The sequence below is a fragment of the Bombus fervidus genome, chromosome 13, assembly GCF_041682495.2.
Source record: "Bombus fervidus isolate BK054 chromosome 13, iyBomFerv1, whole genome shotgun sequence".
In the NCBI taxonomy this organism is placed as follows: Eukaryota; Metazoa; Arthropoda; class Insecta; order Hymenoptera; family Apidae; genus Bombus; species Bombus fervidus.
Window position 1 is genome coordinate 4,029,336 of NC_091529.1, and position 24,967 is coordinate 4,054,302.

General features: G+C 43.1%; 1 protein-coding gene across 6 annotated transcripts in view; it reads right to left on the reverse strand.

The window, feature by feature from the left end:
* The window catches only part of Kdm3 (Lysine demethylase 3), a 224,312-nt gene that overhangs the window by 6,376 nt on the left and 192,969 nt on the right, over nucleotides 1-24,967 (reverse strand). For 5 of the 6 annotated variants that reach the window (XM_072015430.1, XM_072015432.1, XM_072015429.1 and 2 more), the window contains 3 exons: nucleotides 19,661-19,808; nucleotides 2,987-3,373; nucleotides 645-2,825 (listed from right to left, as the gene is read on the reverse strand). In XM_072015430.1, the coding sequence (XP_071871531.1) occupies nucleotides 645-2,825; nucleotides 2,987-3,373; nucleotides 19,661-19,808 (2,716 nt within the window). The remainder of the gene's footprint in view (nucleotides 1-644; nucleotides 2,826-2,986; nucleotides 3,374-19,660; nucleotides 19,809-24,967) is intronic. The other variant, XM_072015431.1, reaches the window with a different exon arrangement.

Here is a 24,967-nt window from a genome sequence, read left to right on the forward strand (position 1 = left end):
AAACGTCGAACATATATAACAGAATTCAAACAATCGTTTTGAGGTTAAGTTTCTTTAATCGCGAATATATATAGAACGAAATCGCTTCACGCTTTACCAATTCTTTCCACTCGGAGTTATACATGTCGCACGGTCGATAATCGTTCGTAGAGCACATATATCAGCGTCAAAGTTCGAGAAATTAATACCAAAATAATTTCATTATATCGCACGGACAACGTTCGAAGACACCTTTCTACTTGTGACTTGTATTGGCAGGACAGTGTTATCAAAATGGCGGCGAAAGAGGCGGGAAATTCAAACGCAACCATGGCGGGAAATTCAAACGCGCAACTCTGACGCTACGTGAATTTCGCAACAGACGTAATAATCGTGTACATGCTTCGACACAATTGAACTACTAATTATACCATAACGATGAAAACCGTTACTAATGATACATCGAAAATCTACATACTACAAGAAAAAGAGCGTAGACATGAATAAAGGAAAGGATGTAGCAGTTATATTCAGAACACGACCTATTTAGAGAACCATGCAAGAATAATGTAACAGACGCTACATTGAGTCACTACAACGAGTCCAAACGACTTAGACGTCCGACTCTAGAAAAGTAATAAGATAGATACGATCCATATAGATACCTTGGGTGGCTTCCTTTTCGGCGGCGACTTCCTTTCCGGGTCGCTGCTTGACGAGTCTTCCTGTAACGTTTTCGTGTCCGTCGCATGTCCGTTTAACGATTCTTTGTTCGCCGATTTACGACTACTTTTGGCAGTGACCTTGCTTTTATTGATGCTGTTCACCGCCATACTACCGATATTGTGAATAGAGTTGACGGCACTAGGCAAACAAGTGGTGGTCGTATTGCCGGAGACGTTCGAAGAAGTGTCGCGTTCTTTGTTGTTCAACGACTGCGACGGTGCTTGGGAGATGTTCATAGGTAATGTGACACAAGTACCGCTGCCTACGACGCCCGTTGTATCTTCCGTCCCATCTTCGCCGGAATGCCTCTGAAGCCAAGCCTTCTTCAGCTTGTGTACGGGATAACTGGTACTGCTGGGTGGTCTAGGCGCGGGACTGTTGGATTTCTCGCTATCAACCGTGCTCGGATTGGCTTTGGCGGGCGTGCCAGGAGCACTAGGTGCTGGACTGGGCGCCGTAGAGGGTGCTGGACTGGGAATGGGCGCGGGACTCGGTGCCGCGCTCACCGTCGGATTCAGGGAGCTGACGCTACCCGTACTGGCTGGTCTCACGGAACCATCACCGCTGGCAGTTCGTGGCGTTGGACTGACCGCTGTCACGGTACGTTCCTGTGTCGTCTGTGTGTTCGACTGAGCCAATAGAGCGACCGTGGTGTTGACTACGGTGGTGATCGAGGTCGCCGCCGAAGCTATCAACGGGCTTGGTTCACTCACTCTCGAGAGGACCGGTGGTCCGACGCATTGCAACGATAGTGGCTGTGGTTCCTCCGTTCTACGTTTCTTGCAAACTTCCAGCGAGACCGGTTGGCCGGAATTCTCGGTCAACGATGGAGTAGGCGCTTTCCTCTTAGGCGAGCCGGATCTCTCCACTCCGAGATCGAGCGGCTGCGTTTGGAAAGAGGTGTTGATCTGTGGTTGCGCGTGTTGCACCGTCTGACCGGGTTGTTGATGAGGACTCGTGTGATGCGCTGGATGCGCGATGGGCCTGGACAGGGGCGCCGAAGCTGCAGTCGGCGGAGAACCGTGAAGAGGTGGCGGTGGAAGCTTCGCGGCTGGCATCGAGCCGGTATAACCCCTAGGATCGTAGACAGACCTGCTGTGCGCGGGCGGTGGCAGAGGTGGAGGCGGCGCCCCGTGATGGTGAGGCACTTGCTGGTAAGGCGAGCTACTGGCCTTCGAGGTGAGAGGTATCGGGGCTGCGACTGCCGGCTCGGAAGCTCTGCAGACCGGCGTTCCGGTCAGAATACCCGAATTCGGTTTCCCATAGATGTGAGGCGGCGCTGGGCTACTGACTTTCGGCTTAGAGCCTGCCGGCGCGGCGTAATGTGAGGTCGGTGAGGCCGTGGGCGGATGCGGATGTGGATAAGAATACGAGGACTTGGCAGTAGCGTAAGGTAGACCGGGTTCCGGCCTGGTAAGATAACGTGGTTCGGGTGGCGATGGATGCGGTGGCTGATGAGGATGTTGAGCGTGCGGTGACTGACGATTGTGCGAATGCGGTGGATGCCCGTGCGGACTGGGTAACTGCGTCGTGGTCGTAGACCCGCTACTGCTTCGGTGATGACCCTGAGGTATGCTCTTCGCCGCCTGTAGTCCGTCCAGGTGGTGAAGATGGTGAGGACTCTGCGTCGGGCTTCTGTACTCGTACGGCTTGTGCTGCGGCGGGACTGACTGTACGTTCAGATACGGCATGATCTTCGGACTCGGCGAGTGTTGCTGCGACGTCGGCACTTTCGGAAGCTCTCGACCTTCGTTCTTCACTATCACCGAACTCTTGTGATCCGGCAATAAAGAAGGAGGATTCTGGAGAATCTCCCGACCGTGATGGTCTCGCTCGAGACCTCCGGCCAAACCGCTTTTACTCGGTAACGACTTGTGCGGTTGACCTACGTCACTCTTCACCTTAATATCGTGCATATACGGTGACTGTGGCTGGTACGTCGAGTAACTGAACAGGCCGACGTTTGGCTCCACCTTTGGCAGGGAACTGTGCGACGGCCCTACCACCGGTGGTGGTTTCTCGTGAAGACTGCTAACGGGCAGCGACGACTTGGAAGTCCTCGAGTGCGCCGGTGGTGGTGGATAATCGACTTTGCCAGGTACGCTCGACGGTCGAGACACCTGCGCCAAAACAAACCAGAATGACTACCATTAACGCGGCATTACCAATATTGGTATATACCAATCGCTGCAGAAACGAACGTTTACGCCGAGTATCGGCTTTAGTGCGCCCGTTCTCTCTCGATCGATCTCTCGATCGTTACAACCACGCGCATACGTACCTGTTGAGTCGGAGGCGCAGTGGCTGCATAATAAGCGGCTCTCTGTTGTGCCGCGACATGGTCCCTGGCCTCGGCTTGCCTGTGCAGTCTCTCGGCCGCGACCAGGTGTTCCCTTATCCCCAGGTTCTCAGTTTCTCGCTGTCGCTGCTCCCTCGCGTCCCGTTCCCTCGCCTCGCGTTCCCTTTCCTCGCGCTCGCGTTGCTGTTGCTGCGCGACGGTGACTGGATGCGCCGCCGCCGCACCTGGCCCGGGATGATGATGGCCTACATGCGCTGTCATTGCGGAATGCGGCGTGGCGTGCGTCCTGCTTCCTGGTGGTGGTAATGGGATGAACGTGTTCCATGCCATCGAGGTCGACTGCATGTTTCTCTGCGGAACATAAGACACCTACTTCAATAAATACTGCCAATCAGTTTGTCGATTCGACCCGGATGATCGTCACGCCCGTTCGCTGTTTCCTCCATGATATCCGTCACTGTCCACGTGTGCCGGTCAGAGAGACACGAAACGCGATACGCGACTTCTATTTTCGCGTTCGTCGTCACAGTTGCGCGCGCGAGTGCACGCGCGGAAACGTATTCGACACCGACATCCGAGGAGAAAGCAATCTACTGTACTCTCGCTGACGCCATCGTCTTAGCAACTTTCCTAATGATATACGATTATTAGTCCGGTAATATTTTATACATCTGTGGGAAATTGATAGATACAAGAATGCGCATAGTACGCGAAAATATACAAAATTTCTGAAGTATAGTACTCGTTATAATATTTAGTCGATGAATCAAATTTCTGCTTAGTTGCATTCAGAAAAATAAAAAATTGTAGAAATCCGCAGTTCAATGCTTGTTTTCAACTCGTTTATGTGTAATACCTTTGTGATAAATTTAAAAGAGTCCATACTCCGTATTAGATATTTTACATTTTTCCTAAGAAATTTTATGCGAAAATCTTTTATCTTCTTTAGATAAATCGCGATCTTTCCGAACGAATATGATACATATAATTTTCTTAGAAACGTTGTCGGCAAAGTAATTGACGCGTGAATCATTTGAACTTATATCGATAGCAAAAGACACTGATCAAACCGCATTCTACCCGCAGCATGTGTTCCTCTCGTCAATGTATTCACGCGAGTCTGTTGAAGAGTCGTATCACCAAGATCTCGTGAAATCGATTGGAAACGTCAACACGACTGGAACTTTCCACGTATATAATACAGTCATCAATCCTATAAGAGTAAATCTTACAAATCCAGGATTTCCGCCTGATTTGATTCTGTACATATCATTCGATAAATACTCAGAACATCAAGATCGGATCGTTTATAATAGAATATTAATCGTTCAGCTAATTTTATTCCAACTTTTCCTCGAATCGATTTGTCACGATCGTAAGAAAAATCTCTGGCATTGGTATTTTTCTACGAGTAATCAAGGCCAGACCATCGAGTCACCAGATAAAATTTATCAACGACGATGATGATCCGGACGATGAGGAGGAAGAGAAGTAGAATGACCATTTATGAAGAGAGAGGGAGAGAGAGAAGGAGGAAGAGGCTTTAAGTAGCTTGTCACGAACAGACCGCGAATCTAATTATGGCCTCATCCTAGAAGAAGGTTTACGATGCTAATCGAGCCGTGAGCAAATGTCAACTCACGTGGACTGTTTGCTCGTTGTTCGCGTCATCTTTACTTGCGCGTATTTCTGCCTTCTATGTACGTCCGTAGTAATCACAATTTCGTGACTTCTCTAAAGTTTCTTTCACCTGCTATCACGACACACGCATTTCCACACGAAAGGGAGTCGAAGCTTTCTCAAAAGTATCGAGCACATCGATTATCGCCAGGATGTGAACCTGCATCGCGACAAAAAGACACATTTGCATCTGACGAAGAGTAAATTATCGGTGTGCCATTGAAGAAGAATGTTCGCGTTTATCCAAAGGCAAGAAAGCGGCTCGAAGATCTGCTGGCTGGCGAACAGCAGACGGAACACGAATAGAACGGAGATCGACGATCCTCGGTGGTATTCTGTTGATCGTGTGGAACGCGTCTGACCCCGAGCCTGTATCAGCCGAGATTGTACCCGTGTTTTGTCCGCGTAGGAGCATTATACGCGGTTGCGTTTTGTTCACGTATTGCATTCCTGACAAAAGGTGCAGAGCGGGAGAGGAGACCGAACAAAAGCTCGTAAAACGCTCGTTAAAAGCACGAGACACGCGCGAGCCAGTCGGCAGAGAAAGGAAGGGGCAGGGGGGCGGGTGTTGCGGACCGAATCTGAGAGATTGCGCTTAATAAAAGCCAGAACACGGCATTCAGGCTCAATCAGGCACTGGAACTGGCTGCTATTGGTTCGTTGACTTTCTCTTCCTCGACTCTTAACCACTGACGCTTAATCTGCTTTTTGTTCCCGGCGAACGTGTTAGCCAGCGCGTTACTCCCAACTCTCCTCTTTCTCTCTCTCTATTTTATTTCTCCTTCAAGTTGTGCTCCAAATGATTACAGATCGAGTATCAGAGAATAGTCTATTATTAGTACATGCACGCTTTACGAGATGGAACTTTTCACGCACGATGACTCCTCTCTAAATATTTATAGGATATAGCACGGTTGCTCGAAGCTGCTGCGAAGCATCGACGTTTTAAAATTCAACCTTGAACTTTGCATGGAATAATCAGACTTGTGTTACAAGTATGTGTCAGCTAATCCATTTATTATAATATTTACATACTGGTTAATTAGCTTCATGTATATTAAATTTTCTATCATTTATTAATTTCCTTTTAGCCGTTCTATTAATCATGGTCCGGTGGTGATGGCGATGACGCGAGTCGCGTTTACAGAGTCGACACTCACGACTCTCGTCTACGAACGTCACGCTTTTTAAACGTGCACCAATTTGCCCGTGTTTCGCAACCGGCACGGATGTATCGCGCGAACTCCGCGTCCTAACGAGCGCAACGATTCATGCCGTGCGAGCAAATCTAGCTGGCTTGAGTCATCGCGTTCCTACTTCCTAAACGAGCTACCGCTAATGTCGACGATGCGTATCGCGCAAGAAACATTAGTCTGGCTACTGTATATCCGTTAAGCGAATCCAAGTCGATCGAATTCTCTTAATCGATAGACGATAAGGAGGATAACGATAAGTTGGTCGTGTAAATTTCGTTTACTCTTATCGATGGTGGTTGCTCTCAATTGTAGGAAAAATTTCGGTGTGACTTATAAAGATGCCGTTTCATCGTTGAAATAAAGCTAACGATAAGGCTATTTATTTAGGTATAATAACGTACAGTAACTAAATTTACGAAACGATAATAATATTTTCTCAATTATTCTGAGATAGTTCGAATAAGAATAAAAATAGTGTTGTCACAGAGTGCAAGGCGATGGACTGTATAAAACGAATATATAGTTAGAGGTAAAGAAATCGATGTTCGATCGAGGCTTTGAATTCCACGATGCACCTCCGTAGACAAAACACGTTACTCGAATCGCGACGAGATCGAAACGTTAAATAATACGATCGAAAGCGAAGGACTATCGTGGAATATTCCACTTGTAACACGCGGCGAAAATAACACCACTCGCATTGCAAATGACGGCAAAAGAACATTTCCTCTACTGTGCAAACTGCCTTTGAATTACAAGCAATCAACGATGACAGTCAAGTTTGCGTAGCACCATTAATCTCGCGGACGAAACTTCTCGATAAGAAAGAAACGAAGATCGTAACGACATCCACGCAACTTTTTCATTCCAAGACTTAATGATACGAATGTTGAACGGAAGAGGAATATTATCGTCGTTCCGGTGAACCAAGCAGCGTATCAATTATGTAATCACACGCGGCTCTTCGGTGATAACTCCCACGAACTTCCACAATGCATTTACGCGGCACAAATAGTAGAAAGCTCGTTTCGTTTCTCTCTTCTTTACGCTTTCGATCGTGTTACGTCGATTATCACCGATCGAGCACACTTCAATTCCATTTTATTTATCCGTGCGCTCGCTAATGATGCCGAAGCTGAAAACGTTTAATCGCCGCACGATCGCCGCACGATCGTTGAATTAAAATCGTGCGCGCCATCGAGGCCACTTTCGTTAACTGGCCCAATCGAGCCGAGTGTATCGAAAGAAATAACGCCATGGAAGAGATGGGACGCGAAATTAAAACGCGCATCTCTTTGTTTCTCACTTGTTTCCTTTCCTTTTCTTTATATATATATATTCTCCGATTGTGTCGCTAGACATTTGAAATTATGAAACACAGCCATCGACAACGTTAACGATATTTCTTCAAGCAAATCGGAACACTGTGCAGTCGATATTCCAGACACGTTTGACGTGTGCTGCTTTTAAAAGGCTTACATTCTTTGAACCTGACAGTCTTCATTTTCAATCAGACAAGACTATACACCACACATTTTAAAAACAACCTCTAATTCCAGCTCAATGGGATTAAAATAGCACCCTGTCGTATTCGAATCTCGGTTTCTTTCATTTCCTCTCAGCCCCTGGCCCCGCGTCTGCACTATGATATTCGAACATTCATTATTTATCGCGGAGCGAGCAGGGCTATCAATGCGGGGGTGGACTGGTACAAAAGAGGGGTTCGTCGTAGCCGATGAACGAAGTAAATCATCCACAGTTATAGCTCACCCTCTCTCGCTTCGATTAATCTATTCGTCGATTTACCCGTCCGACCCCAAAAGGAACTTTCTTTCTGTCTCGGCCGACTGAAATTTTAATGCCAGGTATTATGGGGCTCTGGCTTTTCCTTCGACACTTGAGAAAACGTTGCTCGTTCGCTGACCAAGAACCAACTTATTGGTAAAAAAAAAAAAAAAAAAAAAAAAAAACGAACAACTAGAAATTATTAGAAAAATTATTCAAGGCTCTTGGAGACATAAATTGTAATTTTGCAAAATACTTATCGCAATCGGTCATCGAACGACCTCAACGGACATATCGGGAAAGTCGGCAAATATTTGTCGTTCGCAATAGTCCAACGAAGTTTATCGACAAAAATAAAACTGGACGTTATCGCGTTCATTTTACGCCGGTCTGAAATGAATGGCAAGCACCAATGATTATAGAGGAGATGATAAACGATTATTTCCCTTCGTATTTTTATCTCGATGCTTCTTATTCGCTAATTAATTCGAATACGGACAGATAAGCCGATAACGAGTTTATCACCACAGGTAACCATATACGTAATTCGCTTGCTTTTAAAGAAATAACACGACTGAAATGAAGTACGCGTGCATTAATCTATTCACCGAGGAAAACACGTCAAGTAAACACACGAATTCCTATTGTTTAACGAGCTGCTTTGTTTTTGCTGAAATAAATTATGTCTCTATGAATCAATCTGATATTCTGTTATATTTATTGGTTATAAAGATAACGAGGAAATTATATGACGAATCGTCGATAATTATACGGCAAATTCCTCTCAGCCAATTGTTACATCACATGACGAAAGCAACGACTAAAGTAACAAGTCGATATAGATCCACTTTACAGCAGAGTTTGATCTCATCCGTGTTATCAATTGAGTCGACAAAACATTTCCACAAAAAGTCACGATAAGATAGCATTGGCAGGCTATTATCGGGTTCTGCTGCAAACACTCGGATAAAGAAAATCGAAATCGAACGCGTGACCAAAAACATTTTGCGTGTGCGATACGTGCTTGTATATCGTTCGCTTTACAAAGGTCGACACCATCTTTACGGTACAAATGTTAACGTTCAAATTTCAACCTGACCGCGATCAAATGTTTTTCTGAAACCTGAGAAATAGATGAACAAGGGAAATAAAAAGTTAGACAAATAAATAATTAGCAAACGAGTTGGAAACGATGCGAGCAGTCATCGAAAGTAGTTCTAGCGTTAAATTCAAAGCCGCGTGGATTGTTTGCGAATAACATAGCGAAACGCTATCTTATCGCGACAGACGGGCCAAGAAACGTATTTATATTTCCAGCAAACAGATAGCTGGTGAGATGATAGGAGATAAGGGAGAAGGAACCGGAGCCGAGTAGATCTTTTTACACCTATAGTCAACAGCCGGCAAGCCGATAACGACACATTTAGTAATATTTGAGTACAGTTAACACGGTTGATTCACGTTGTTTACGAAGTCACGATGGGCCACGCACGAGATAACGATCACGTGAATCCGACTATCAGGAATCTAGCGAATTCGCTCAATCGGATACGAAAGCTTTCAATGAGCCTCGTTCCTCGACTTCCAATGATATCGAATAAGGAAAAAGAGATAGAGGGTAATGGAGGAGAATACGAAAGAAACTTTTCGCGGAATCGCTCGCGAATAGGTAATCGACAGAGTAGAAGAAACTAAGAATGAGGAAGAGATTCGAAGAAAAGTTCGCGTGACGCCGATTGAATTAAGCATTAGATCGAAGGCTGGCATTTTATAGCTGGAGTTCTGCATACTTATCGGATTAACACGCCGTGTTCCCGAATCGATTTTATAAAGGCGATATAGATTTAACTTTTACGTAGGTAAAAAAAAGCGTATAATATTCGAAGCTTTAATATTCGAAATTTCTGCAGACAGTTTGACGTAAAAATATCGAAAGAAAATAAAAAGTTTGCTAGAAAACAGTGAATCCACGTGTGAGGATGGAAAATTTCAAAAATATAGCTGAGAGACATCGGTAGCTAAAGGCGAGGAACATAGATAGACGAAGAATTAACGAAGGATAATTCGATAAGGATTACGTTCGAACAGGAACTAAAAGTTTTCGAGGGAAGAAGTTAGCTAACAGATGCGAGGCATATTTGCCAGAATCGCAGCAGCGCATTAAATTTCAGACGAGCTACGTCAAACGACTATAAGAGAGCCACGATAGCAACTTGCTGACGCCGCTGCGGAGAAACTACTCTCGAGGTTTCCTATGTACGTGCCTGGTCAGCAGGCGATGGGACTTGCTGACTGTTCGCATTTCTGACTCTCCCCCGCGGACTCGGGCGTAACCACGTTTCGCTCAGTCGAATTGAAAGCCAATGCTTAGAAAACGGATTGCCCGACGACACGAAGAGCAAAGAAGGAGGATGATAACAGACATGTCGGCAATTTTCAAACTCCTTTCTCTCGCTTTTCAACGGTTCTATCAGCGCCATTAAAAAGACGTAACAATAGGGATGACTGGAAGATCTTTCGACAGTTGCTTCTTTTTAACAAGGTGTGTTTGAACTAGAAGATTCTGACTAACTAAACTACGATCATCCTATCCTTTGTAATCATCGTGATAATATACAACCTTTAAACGACAAATATATACACTAGCATATACAGTAACCTCTAAACATATTGCCACTACACCGTTAACAAACGATTTAACTTTATAATCTAACGATTCCAGAAGAAGATTCTAGCTATTTAACCTAACGTATCACTAATTACTATACTTTAATTAAATTCAGATACCGATACTATACCGCCACTGTGCTGTCCGTACAATCGACTGTTTCATTATTTCTTCTCTTTTTTTCTCTCCTCCGTCAATACCATCGCTGTTCAGTTAAAAAATTACATTCCATAAAAGAAACCACTGTTCTCCTCGCATCTTAACAAAATCCACGATTCAACGTTTTCGCTTCCACTCTAACTATACTTCGAACCTCACTCAGTTCCTAATCCAGTCAAAATACCCAAAAGTATCATGACAGTTTGTCTTCGTTTTTACCTGACTACTCTCCGACTCCGAATAATCGGCAATCCTTTCAAAGACGAATAAACCCGTCGACAAATAAAATCATTGACGAAATTATGCGCAGGTGAATCTATCGGCCGGATAACGCATCCGGCGGCGCGCGCACGCGTGCGTTTATCGTTTCATGAATTATTTATTCGAGGTCGTGCACGCGGCCCGCTCTTTCGCATTCCCCTCTCGTTTCAACGTCTGTTATTACTTGCACGCCGGTTTTCGTGCGTGGTGTGCTTTTAGAAACGAGATCATTTCAGGCCGAATGCCTGGGGCGACCTGTCTCTGTCACGATTTATTTCCCAATTATGAGGATCCTCCAACCTAGGGGACAGACGAGTCTCTAGCAGCCAGACACAAAAGGATGCAAAGGTTCCAAATGGATCACCGACCCGCTCTTTCACCATTGGCTATCCCTCTAGTGTACGACTTTTCATCCGCTTTCTTTCTCCTGTCCAAAACCACCGACCTATTTTTCTCAAAGACTTTCAGAAGGAAATCCCCGTCCCATGAAAATTATTATACTCTGTCCAACAATAACGTATGGAGGTCTGACGTTTTACCAACATCCAGTGTATCCAGTGAGATAACTGTGACGTTTATAAGTCCACGGGAAATTCAAAGTGTAACGCGATAAAATTTCGACAGTTTCGCAGCGCGTTATTAATATTGGATTAGCAGAGTGTATTTGTAATATGGCACAGAGACGACGACTTAAAAAAAAAAAAAAAAAAACAAGTGCGGTTAATATAGTAAAACCTATTAGGATGTCCGAAAAGTATCTTTCGCAAACGTGTTACCTACAACACTGCACCTTTGTACAAACGTGAAACCAAGTCTGTGAAATGTCGCGGTGTTTATCTCAACAAGACAAGGTGGATCGTACGTAATTCGACAAACATAAAACCAAAATCGTTGTGCGTCTATTATTTCCTCGTAAAACGACAAAAACTTTCCGAACAACCTAATACATAAATATAGTACCATAAATTACCATGAGAATTAAGCCATTATTACGCTATCTAAACACCAGAGACGTTTCATCTCGTTTGACGAACCATTCGATGAAAATTTGAATTAACATAAACATGGGTTAGCTGCAGCACGACAGGGGCGGTATCAGGATCAGAGACCGCTGCATCGGTTCAGTATGTTCACGAGGAGATGCGCGCGTGTACGGTGAGACAGAGAGGATTTATGAGAATAGCTTCCCTACAGAGGAATACCGTGGTAGTCCCGTGAGTTCGGGGCACGTGGTAATTAACTTTGCACTGGATTAGAAGGCGTGGGTACCGAGCAAATTTACAACGAACGAACAGAGGCGGTTCTGTGCTACCAAAGTCGAAGAGACACGAGGAGGAAGTCGGATGAAACTCAAAACGCCGCTTTTCAGCGAGGAAACAGGCTCTCGAGTGTCGCGCGTCGAGCTCGTCATCCTTCTCTTCCACGAGCGCGTTAATTTCTTCGATTCGCCGGTTGCAGCACGCGCGCGTTCTTTCGTTTAACGAGCTTACCATGCCAGTCCGCCTCTTTTCTTTCCTCTCTTTTTCGATTCGCCTTTCTGTCTGCGTGATCGATCGACGTAGTTAAGGCTATTAGCCGATGAGAATCGAAAACGGAATTACGCTCGTACCATCTATGGATCGACGTTCTGAAAACCTAGCAACGTAAGTATCATAGAAATTGAGGAGTTTGCAGTGAAAATAAATCCTGTTAAATCTTCCCATCTTTTCAAACAATAACGTGTTTGACTGATTAACAACAAACTTACAGTACGATTAGTCGTTGTCGTAAGACAGGATCTACACTTTGTTCTCACAAATCGCGTGGAACATACGCTGCCTGTACCTAAATTAATACAATCGTATCGCAGTGTGAAATATCCCGGGAACTGCAAAAAGTGTAGAAATAACAAACAGCGTCCGATATAAAGATAGACTTGAAGTACATAAATTAAAAGTAAGGTTAAATTGTCAGACGAAATGAAATTGTTTCTTAGTTGTTGTTGAATGAAAATTGATGAATTGTTAAAGCTATATCTCATCACAATAAACCAGTTGCCAGAAGTGAGTGGAGTTTTATTTTTGCTTGAAATATATTTAACAAAAACTAAGGATGCCAAAGTATTCTATTGCTCTCGTAGCCAGCCTATTATTATCCATTAATATCGTAAACGAAACTCTTCGATTGTTTAAAAAATAAGAGCGTGCGACGCATTCCTTTCGAACGAAGAAATAAGCTCGAGAGTCGGTCACGATAACACGCGGCTAGCCTCGTACATTTTAATTTCTGCGACTTCCTCGCCAACTTCCTCCGCTGCAATATCGCGTTGCACAATACACAGCACGTGAATAAATGGATGTTCGAGTTTCTCCTGATCTAGATAACCGTTGCTGCTTTTTACTTTCATGCCTGACCAACGTACGATATATCAACGGATTAAATGGCCAGCCAGTCGCCAAGCCACGGATTCGACGTTTACGCCATTGAATGCACACCTATGAATCACTTGAATGTCATTCATTCGAGGAAGAAAGTCGTGAGGGAAACATCGGGCGTTTTGAAGAAAGAAAAACTACACTACGCGTGTCTTTCCACGAGAAGACGTATACACAGCCGCCCATACAACAAATTGTACATCTTCAAAAAAGAGTATTATTATTTAAACAAAGTATAGACAACGTGGATATTAATAAAATTCTTCGTTTATAATATTATTCCAAAGTTCTTTGTTTCGGTATAGAAATTACAAACTACGCGCTCAAATTCTGTAGCATTTTATTTGAACAAAAATAGACGATTTTTGTAAGTGGCTATCTAGGTCGTATTTATAAACTAACAGATATTCATAGAATTCGTAGGAATTTTTTCTTTGTTCGTTTCGAAACACGCGTATCTATTTTACACGCTTCTCGATGATTTTTCTGATCCCGTGCATCTGGTAGCGTGACGAGTATGCGTAACCTCGACCAATTACCGCCACCGTAATCCCCACTAATTAATCCGCGTGATTCACAAGGAAGTGCGTTCGGGTTTATCGTGCGTTTAGAAATAATGTGTTCCAATTAGAAGTTTCGTCCCTCGCGCAACCGTAACTCGATACCATAACGGGCGAGATTAACAGCTGAATACGTCAACTTGGAGTTATGGCTCTTCGAACGAGAATTTCAAATTAACGCGCTGTTCGTTGCAACACTGTGTCTCTATCCAACTAGCATTTTAGTAGGAAATAAATTCTATCAAAAATACAATCTGTCAGACATGTAAAATTATATTATAACATCTATGATCGTATGTAATAAAAATATTATCGAAACGATCGAAATATGAGAATTGGAATCATCGAAGAAAGAAAAAAGCAATATTTTTATCGTAGTATCCACTTTAATTCGGCTTTAAACGTATCGATGAGGGAACGATACACCGTAAGAGAGAAAGACAGTATTGTCGTAGCACGAAACACCATCGAGTTCTATTGTTGCGTATCGTGCAGTGCATAATTAACGACCTTCGTGCCGATCGAGTTTTGCATTGCAAATACCACTTGGAAACGCTAAGCGCACACCCTGGCGTCTCTCTCGTCACATAAATAAACCAACACCGCGTGCATGCGCGCTAGTCGTGTTGCTACAATAAACACCGTGAAAAGTATCGCGGTCGAGATGAATCGCCTTATGCTGTTTGTTACACCAGATTGTTATACATTTAGAAATCTAGAAGCACTTTCGATAGACGAACGAAGATAACGTTCGCAAAAAAAGATACAATATCTCGAGTGGTCTATCTTCCTATCTTCGAGAGTAGTTGAAATGCTTCACCTCTACGTTCTGGGACAAGTGTGTTTAAAATTCTGAAGAATGTTTCTACTAAATTTAGAGAATTTCGCAGAAGCCCCGTTGGACGAAAGAAGTGTTTGTTTTACTTTCTAGTTGAATATTTTCTGAAACAATTCTGGAAATTTTACGTTTCGTTCACTGTGTCAGGTTGAAAGAGTTAACTGAGATAAGAGATTGGTTTGATCTTAAGAATGATAAAAAATTTCAAAAAATCTCACCGATAAGGATAAATAAATAACTCGTTATTTTTTATGTTCTGTTCGATGTAAAAATTCCCAGGTCTGCTTTGCAATAGCGACCTACATAATAGAACGATGAACTTATTGAACGATCTAATACCTGAACCGATGCAGGCTGTCGCCACGTGAGATCGTAGAACAGAATGGAAAGAGTACGAACTCGCATTAAGCTGCAAATAAAAGCCGCTGCGTACAAAGAGAGAGGCAAAGGGAAGCTTTTCGAAATCTGTAGGAATCGTCGACGAGCGTAAAATCCAGCCGACGTGCATAAATCAGAGGCCGAGTTTTCCATCGTGACAGCCTTCAAAGCGGCCCAGAAAACGTATTTCTTTCCATGCTCGTGTCCGTTCTCGCGGAACGAACGGCGTACGTTTCGCTTAGAAAAAAAAGAAAAAAAGAAAAGACTAGCAACAACGGTTTCAACGCAACCAAAGAAAAGAATTTATCGCTGCGTACACACACATCGTTTCTGGCATTGTTATCAACCGTACCAGATATACGTTATCGCGGTGCAAACAGACCGACAACGGTCGTTCTTTCTATTCTTCGTAAATTTTCCAAGGTCGCAGACCTCGTTCGTTCAACCAGCTCCCTTTCAACCCTTTTTATTGGGTCACTTTCGATCCAGTTGCATCTTTCTATCGTTAGAAAGTTTCTTAATTTCGACGAAACGTAAATAAGTATTTTTAATCTGAATCGAGTAACGAACAAAGAAACGTTATCGATAAGTGAGATCAGCCGTTTTCATTTTAGTGCAACGTATCGGTCGTAAAATGAAATTTGAACTTTTTTACCGGAAACGAAAGCAAGATCGCAATCTGCATGGTCGAAACGAGAGTAAACGTTGCTAATCTGTACTGACCTTCTAAACGATTGTTTGAAAAGGGGACCCTTTTAAATCCTAATTTGTAGATCCACGTAGCCTTAGCGCGTGTTTAAAATGGCAATCACGTCGAGCACTGATTCACAAACAACGGTATCATATCCTCTGCCAGCAATGTATATCACACGCGAAAATACGGCTAAAGCGTTTACCATTAGCCGAATAAACCGATAAATACGGCAGAAAAATTTATCAAGAGACTCGTGTCGAGCCGCTGAATCGCTCGAGTTTCTCTTGGCGACTCTGACTCTGACGAATCGATCGACGAAACCGTCCCCAGCTTCGAGACACACACTCGTTCGCGCACGCTATATCTGAAAGACGAAATGGAAAACACTTGGCCGATAGCGCTGTTATCGTGATTTATCTATACACGACGACTAAGAGAAAAAAGCGATTTATGGAGGAAGTTGAATCGAATGGTATTTACGCGTAACACGAGATCGTGACTCATAGATTCGATGAAGAACCGTCCGAGCGGGACGAAAGCCAGCAAAGGACTGGCAGGACATTTTCGTAAGATGGAAGGCAGGGCAGGTAGACCCCGCTGGGCCCCAACCTGAAATGATCCTCATTGGTATATGTACCCATACGAGTCTGCAATGCATCCCAGAGGATCTCAACTTCCTTTCTAACTTTCCCTTCATTCAAGAATTCAGACGAGGTCGAAAAACTGTATCGTAGGTTCCTTACCTGTTCCGAAGGCTTACTCTCTTAGAACCGGATTGAGGAGGCCTAGAAACAACGAACAAAGGAACAAGAACCTAAATGGACATTTGTTTCGTTTACTCAGTATTATGATGTACAGTCCCCTGGTTTCCATTCTTTTATTGCGTAGATTTTTGCATTCTCCTCAAATTACCTAGAACCCAGGTGTAATTACGATACTAATCAGGACTGATTGGAAATAAAACTTGTATAACGTTCGATAAAGAATATTCCTTGAAAAAGATAAAGTTTCGATTTGTTTAATATAGCTTCCAGGAGTTCCAAGCTCGTCATTATCTTCATTGCGTAAGATTTCTTTAGTGAAATTCAACGCGGAACGAGGCGTACAAGATTCAACAGCTGTTGGAAAAGTTTCACGTCATCGAGCGCACACATTCCAACGAAATCAATAGTGGGTTTGCGAGCCGACTTATACGGAATTACGGAACATCGAAACAGAGAGGCGGATAATCGAGTACGTTGATAGATGTCGTAAATATAGGTATATGGGTAATATTATGCATAATGCATACATACATGTATTACGAAAGAATGTTACTGGTTAAGAAACCAAGAGAAAGAGGAAATGAGAAACGCTGTAAGGCAGCCAAGCAGGAAAGTATACAGAGCGCGGGGCAGGTTTTGGGTGACTGTCAGGGCTGTAACACGCACAAAAGGCAGGTGCTGGAATGCATTGATTGCGCCTGCCCCCTCTCGGCATTCCGTTGCCCAGCTCGTATCTGCTCTGGGAACACACCCTTCTCTCCCAGGGAAACGCATGAGATCCTGAATCCCCGGGAGAACGTCATCTCCTGGCTGCTTTCAGATTATCCCTCTTTCCCGACACGGGGCCACCCTCCTACAACCACTGCGCTCGTTTCGCCCTTCAGCTTCTTCTTTCTCTTCGTTTTGTTTCTGAATGTCTTCCTGTGTGTGCGTCTGTATGTGTGTGTGTTCTGTAGGACCATACAGATACATTAAATTTGAATGGCTTAAGGTTATCCGAGTCCCGTTTAGCCCAAGTTCCCTATTATCCGAGGTACTTTGAACTTTACCAAAACTTCGTCCTTTTTCCTTCCTCTTTTTTTTTTCTCGAAATTTTCTCGTACAAACAGTACGAAAGTGTAATTTGTGCAAAAACAGCTAAACTTTCAACCGATCGAACAACGAATTAAACCTAACATATTACGTGATGGAAATTTTTATATTTAGGTAACGATTTTCAGCGAAATTTTATTACTTAACTTACGACTTAATCGTAAGAATTTACGAACGTTTCTTTCCTCCTACCGAATTGGGAACAGCAGATGCTGTGCAATTTGAAAGTGTTGAAAACTTGAACGAATTTTACGGGACGGTGTAACAGAGCAGGCGTCTCGGTTTTCGAAAATTTCTCGTTACCACGGTACATCGAATACAAAGTTGGTCGAAAATTCCGCAAACGGAATTTCGAACAGTTGCCGAGCCGAGGCTGCGGTTTGCGAGCGAAATACCCGCTTTCGGCGAGACAGCGGGTCGATTCAGTGCGGTGGTAAATGCGCTAAATTGTTTGCACGAACAGTTTCGGAACGAACTTCCGTGGCTATTCGCATTTGATTCGGCCCAGAACTCGCTGTTCTCTGAACAGCGTTGCTATTCCGCTTGCAAATTCAATAATCAGGTCGATTCGTTAACTTTTTAATCCCATCGTGCCACGAACTCGCTCTTTCATTCCTATCGCGACTACTTTTTAACCGAACTACAGACATACGCATTTATTCGTTATTTTTATCTTTTCAAGATAACAAATCTTCATATTTTCTTATCCTTACCCGTGTTGCCAAGACAATGGCATTTAACAGAAATCTCCTTATAAAATTTTGATTGCTAATTATGAATATATATATTTAACTATCTTTCCAAGTATATCACAGGCACAAAAATGTCCAAATTTTGAATCATACTATCCATGATTGTTACTGTAAATCTCGTTTGTAAAATAAACAGAACATATCTGTGTTTTAAGCGTTCGAAAGTTCAACGGCGCGATACAAATTTTCCATCTCACTAAACGAACCTTATTCTCTGTTCCCAAGAGTTGTTCATCGCTAAAAGGATTAATCGAAAAGCTCACGCTCGACCCGCAACTCTAGTTCCCTGAAAACTGTCCCTCGGGCAAGGATCGAGAAATTACGATAAACCAGGCTGGATTAAGCTTAGAGCTGTTTTGCCGTCGACTTGAAATTCCAAACTTTCCTCGCGCGTTATCCTACGGAGAACAATTCCGTGATTTCTTTCCCTTAGCATCGACAGTCTCAGCGTTAACAGCAAATTGACGAACGCGAATCGCTTCCATTCCATTCGAACATCTTACTTGGAAATTCGCAGCGACTTCCGTGGAATGCCGGTGCAAACAAGTGGCTGCTAGGAGTTCTCAGAATTTCCGAGACGTCGCCCTTGGACGTTGCTTGCATAATCGAGCTCGACCGTTAAATATTTAACGTCGGTTCTTTAGCTAAACGCGCGATAAAAATATTTCTACCTTTCCGGTTGCGAGTCGCCCGCGCGGCAACAAGAAGGCGCGACAAGTGACGCATCGCGATGTCCTCGTTAGCACCGAGATTGTTTGACTTTCGGGGTCGCGAGAAACTTAACTTAAACTTCCGGGATTCCTAGTCTATGTATCGTTCGAGCTTTGCTCGATTCTATTCGCTTTGAAAAGATTAAGGAAAAGAAACGAAGGTCTTGAGGCACATAGAGTTTCTCATTTCTTTTCTTTTTTTTTTTCTTTTCCTTTTTCTGCAAGATACGAAGGTTACGGAAAAGAAACGCGATGACCATTAAAATAAAGATACTGTCTTAACGTTTAATTCGTTTGGTTTTAGTATTCGATATAAAGAAATCGTATTACTCTTACTGTTTCTAACGCACTCTTTACAATTCGAAAATTTCAAGATATTTTTAGAGGTACAAACGCGAGGAATAAGCGACGAGAACAACATGGTTGATATTTTTGGATTCCACTCGTCAAAGATTATATTATAAAAAAGAGTCTCGAATTCGGTATGCTTGGAAACGAAATTCAAGCCAAGGAGAGAGAAAAAGATAGAAGCAGAAGAAATAGCAGGGTGAAGCTGGTGGAGTAGATCGGTTGCTTAAAGACGCGCATAATATCGAAGATTTTTTGTCGAGCATCTGTTAGACACGCTGCTCCAACGTTGGAGAAGCCCGGAGGTCGTTAAAAACACGCGCAACGGAGAAAAACAAGCAGTAAAGGCTGACTAACCTTTTGTTGTGCCAGCCTGAGGGACTCTTCGAAGTGCTTGTGAACTGCCTGCTCGGTGGCCCTTTGCTTCTCCAGCCTCTCCCTTTCCATTTTGGCCTCTCTCTCGCGTTCACGCTTCTCCAGCCGGGCTTCCGCTTCTCGCCGTTCCCTGAAACGCACACAAAAGTTTCAAGGTTACACATCATTCGATCCAGAACATGCCTCGAACACGTTTTCCAGGCTCGGTCAACTTCTTTCCTCGATTATTTTTATTCCATTGCTTCGATCGACATTTCTTTTTTTTTTTTTTTTTTTTTTTCGGAATTTCCACCGACACTGAAAATAAGTTTCGCAGAAATTGGCATTCGAATTTACTGCAAACGAGAATAACAAATATGAGAGGGCCTGAAGCGTTTGAATTCCTCAGCGGTGTGTCACGACGAGGTACAAATTGTTGAATCGCGATAAACTGGAAATGCTAATTGGCTGACGAATCCTTGGCTTCGTCAATTGCGATTTACGATAGAAGATAACTCGTCACGAGTCGGTAGACGATAGTGGTATTTAAGAACACTATGTTTAATTTATGCAAGTGCAGGCAAACATTTTTCCGTTGATTTACATCCATACGCCGCTCGTGGATTTAATTTAGCTATTTAAACCCGATGAGAAAGCGTTTCTTATATCGCTAAATATTACTGTTGCGAGCATTATTATTAGACTGCGGATATTTCTATATTTAGTAGAAACTTGTACACCTATCGAAAGACATACGGAATTTATACACAAGAACATCCAAGGTAAGGTAGTAATAATATTAGACAGACTCTATTTTGTATAGAAATTTACATAAATGCTCGTAGTCTAATCGTTACAGACCATATAATCGCTACATTCTACGGTTGCTTGCGTTTTTTCTTAGAAAGTAACTTTGAATGAAATAATGGCAAGCGCCGCTACTATTCTACCAAAGTTTCTCATTGTCTTCTCGAAACTTCCGTGTCACGAGTTACTCGTAAATAAGGCAAACGTTAGGTTGGAACAGAGACTGGCACGTATTTGCAAAATGCAGCGGTAAACATCTGTGTAAGACGGGAGCCTATGAATCATACATCTGACCTGCAATACCCAGAGGTTAGTTGTTCGTTCAATGATGGAACCGATTTTTCCCTGGCTTTATTTCGCTTGGCCAACGCCACACATCGCTAAGTAAGCTAGGTATGTGTACACAGAGAGAATTTTTTTAAACACGCTCGTTTACGCGTGTTCGTGCATACACTCGGTTCGTTTTAATATTAAAATAGTCGCGATAATAATGCCGACGGTGGCTGGCGTGTGTATCGTGACTTTTTAACAGGCTTAGTCAGATAAGCATTCATTAATGCTTGCGCAAGTTATTTATATAGTTACGTGCGCAACGCGCGTGTTTATCTCGGTCCTCGGTCGGCGGACCTTCCAATAATGCGCGCGTTGGATTCGCGCGATAAATGCCTATTCGCTAGTTCTACCGTGCTATTTTTCACGCACTACAGTCTACACAGCAAAATATACTATTTCCTCGTGACGGTTAAAGAGGCCTCCTCTCTTCCTCCGTGAGACCTCTTTCCTCTTCGTAGTCGTGGGATCTATCGTTATCGTCGTTTCGAACGGAGGAGGTTATCTTTTATCGAGCTTCTGTTTGCTTCGCGACTATACTCCGACGAAACCCACTCTCCGCGCCCTTTGCACCGACTTTTACCGAGCGCAGGCTATTCCATCTTTCGCGCATTCATAAATCAAGCAGGGTGTTAGAGTTTCGTATTATACGATGAGAAACGAGCGTTCGTTCTCTTCTAATATAAATGAACTGTTTCATGGTTTAATTTTCTTTATGACCTTTATCATCCTTTTTCGCTCTTATTTGTCAGATGTTAACATCTAAAATCGTTCGAGTCACCAACAACTATTATTTTACGATTTTACAATTTGTAATTTCTAGTATTTATTTTGAAACCTTTCTGTCACATTATCAAACAGAATGTACGTCATTATTTTTCGAATGATTCGTTTAGGACTGTTATCGGTACAACGAGAATGTTAGTCGAACCTTTTTCAAGTAGTCAGAATAAGCATTGTAAAATGAATTAGCATTCAATGAAAATCAAATGTGAAATCAAGAAAAGCGTAGTCAGTGTAAAGTACAAGTATCTACTCGTGGAAAAGCCCAGCTGATCAGAAAACCGTGCAAAGGCGGTCGAGCCGTGACACGACAATTGTGTTGTGCTGGGAGTATACACTACGCATTGGTATTATTAATGCGCAAACAACTTAGCGTACTTAGAATACGCAGGAAATAAATGTATCGAGCCTATCTGCGAGGAAAAGAGAAACGGGTGGACGCGTTTTCCGCGTGATACACGACGCAAACGAAACTCAACTGACCCGTACTGGTTCCAAGAACGAGCGCGGCTTATTATTACGCTTAGACGTACCGGAACCAGTTTCTGCGTCCGATTGATTTGCAAAAAGCGACTAATTTATTCAGCCGAGGCTGCATAAATCGACCGGTGCTCTTCGTCTTAATCGCCGATTATCACCGACTCGACGTTCGTGTTATTTATAATATAACATCGTTTCATATTTATCACAGATACCTCGATACTGGTTACGTCTTTATCTCGAGCCGTTTGTTTTTTTCGTCAGAAATAAACATCGTTAAGTATGTAAAGTAAAACGTGCGAAAAACATTCAACTGGAAGGTTGCGATATTTCAGATCGGATTACCTCGTTTCCGCTATTTTTTTTTCCCTCGCGAGCAAAGATTAGAACGCTACAGTCTGTATTTCCTTTTCCCATTTTCTATCGAAATTAAAATATCATCTTGGACAGAACGTACTATCTCGTAGATTGGTGGCAATAAAAGGAAGAAAATAGGCCGAACGAAGGAACAGGTTCTCGAGCGAACAGTTATACATAAATGAAGAGCAAGAACTTTCCTCGAAGTGGTGGTCGATCTTGTGTAGGTAAAGCGGATAGGTCCAGCTTTTTAGAATCGAATCGTAGATTCGCTTGTTTGGCAAACTTCTCATTTTATGGGCAAACTTTCATACGGCATTGTGGACGATAGTTTGAAACTCGAACCGCTGGCCATAAAATAAAGAGAACACTTTTAACAGCGGAACTGCGTCATGTTGATTTAAACATTGCTTCCTGATGTTTAATAACATCCTCGAGAACGTATTTCCTTTGCAACCAGTCGTTGAAAGATTGCGACAAAACTTTCTGCAAATTTTCATACGAGTCCAGAAATCAAACTTCGTTGATTATCCACTTTTGTCCAATTACTAGGATCACCTCTGCTGTGATCCCCAAATTCTGTAAATTCTTACGCTTCGATATTTACGAAACATCCCCAGAATAAAAAATCACGATTCTCAAAGAAAATCCCAACTACGTCTACCAGCTGGGTGAAATCGTTGATAACAAGAAAGAAAATTAAAAAGAAAAAAAGGTTAATCGGCGGAGGTGCGGAGATGGTCGAAGGTCGACAGGACAGGAATTCCTTCTCCTTCGGCTCTTTCTTTTTTTCCTTCTCCTTTTTTCCTTTTTTTGGTGTTGCTCAGAAATCGAGCAGAGTATCGGAGAGGCAAAGAGGCGAAGAGCAGCGCCGGTCGATAAACTAGTCCGGTATGGGAACAGGACAGGTTCGAGCTGCGAGCAACCTTTGAAAAATCCGGTCGCTGGAGACCGGCCTGACCAGAAGACCGGCTTTGCCGAGCAATACACGGCAAATATCACCAAAAAAGGTCTTACGCATCCTTGCCTCGCGGCCTCTTTTGTTTTGCTCGTCGAACCCTCTCCTCGCGTGAACCGCTTCGCTCCTTTTGCTCGTGTGACCATCGCCAATGGATTTTCTTTTCGTAAAAACGTACGTACCAAGGGAAAATAATCGTCTACGATTTGTCGGTAAGATAGAAAATTAAACGTACCAGATATATAGAGGATACAGTAAAAAAAAAAAAGTGGTAAAAGAATGAGGATCAATCTGGCGAAAGTTATAGTACGATATAATACTGGTTTTAAAACACCCATAAAGCAAGTTAGATGAAGATTGTAGTTCACTTCACGATCGCTTTAGTTTGTAATAGCTGCAAGCTAACGCGACCCATGCTGCGAACGATTATTACGGAACACTTAAAACCATTTCGGTACGTTCGACGATCGAAAACGATTGCAAGGTTTACGCTTTCCATGCAAACGTTTCCTTCTCACGTTCACGAGCGTTTTTCTGAAAACGCCAACTCGTAATTCGATAGAACAGATCTGCAACTTAAACTACACAATTTACAACTATACAACGACTACGGAGTTTACTTGCACAACGTGAAATCCATTGTTAATCCACATGGCAAACGTGTAACGAATTATCAAGACAACGATGGTATACGAAACGTTACCTATCACTACGATTAACGTCAATTCGACGATAATTCCCGATGAATTCTAAAATCCGTCGCCCACAAGTTCACGTTTCTTCGATATTCTTGCCTGTGTATATAGTTGTGTGTTGACCTTCGCACTTTCTCTTTCCTTGGTCGAACAGGCGATTTATTTTCGTGCGATATTTACTAAACACGATACGCGACAGAGCGGACGAGACGATCATTCGAATGCGGCTCGGAAAACAGACTAGGAGACGAATTTCCTGGACAGGCCATTGATCGGTCGACGTTGTTGTTTACAAATCGTGACCCGGGTATACGGTACCAAAGATTAGTTTGTCTTAGGCGCCTGATGTCGAAACACACCTATACACGTTCGACAAATACGCTGCTAAGGACCATCGGATTTTCGCTTCTCACCATCTTATGTTTACAAATAATTTTTGCACCATAATCGTTTCCGTGTCAGAAAGCTTCACGTACATACGTCTTTGATACGAATTATTATGAAACTTTCTTGACGATTTCGGAATATTTAGTTCGACTCGGTGTCATAAACTTTTTCTTTTCTTTTCTGCAGCAGAACATTCTATGCCGGTAGAATTAAAATATCGCATCGTAGCGACAAAAATATCTCTGTTGCTTGGTTGGGATAAACGTAGACGAGATACATACGTGTAATAGGGTTGCATTTTGTACGCTTGTATCGCGATGGGAATATGATATTTCACTCTTATTCGAGCAGAAGCGATTCGATTATACTCGACGCTTGAATTTTACGGCTCATGAATTTTGTAGGATGTGCTGAATACCGCTTTCTTCATGCGCTTCGCTCGACCTTAGCCAGCAGCCGCCTGACATTCTGAAGGCGCACGCCAGACGATGAAGACCAAGATGGCTCCCAGAC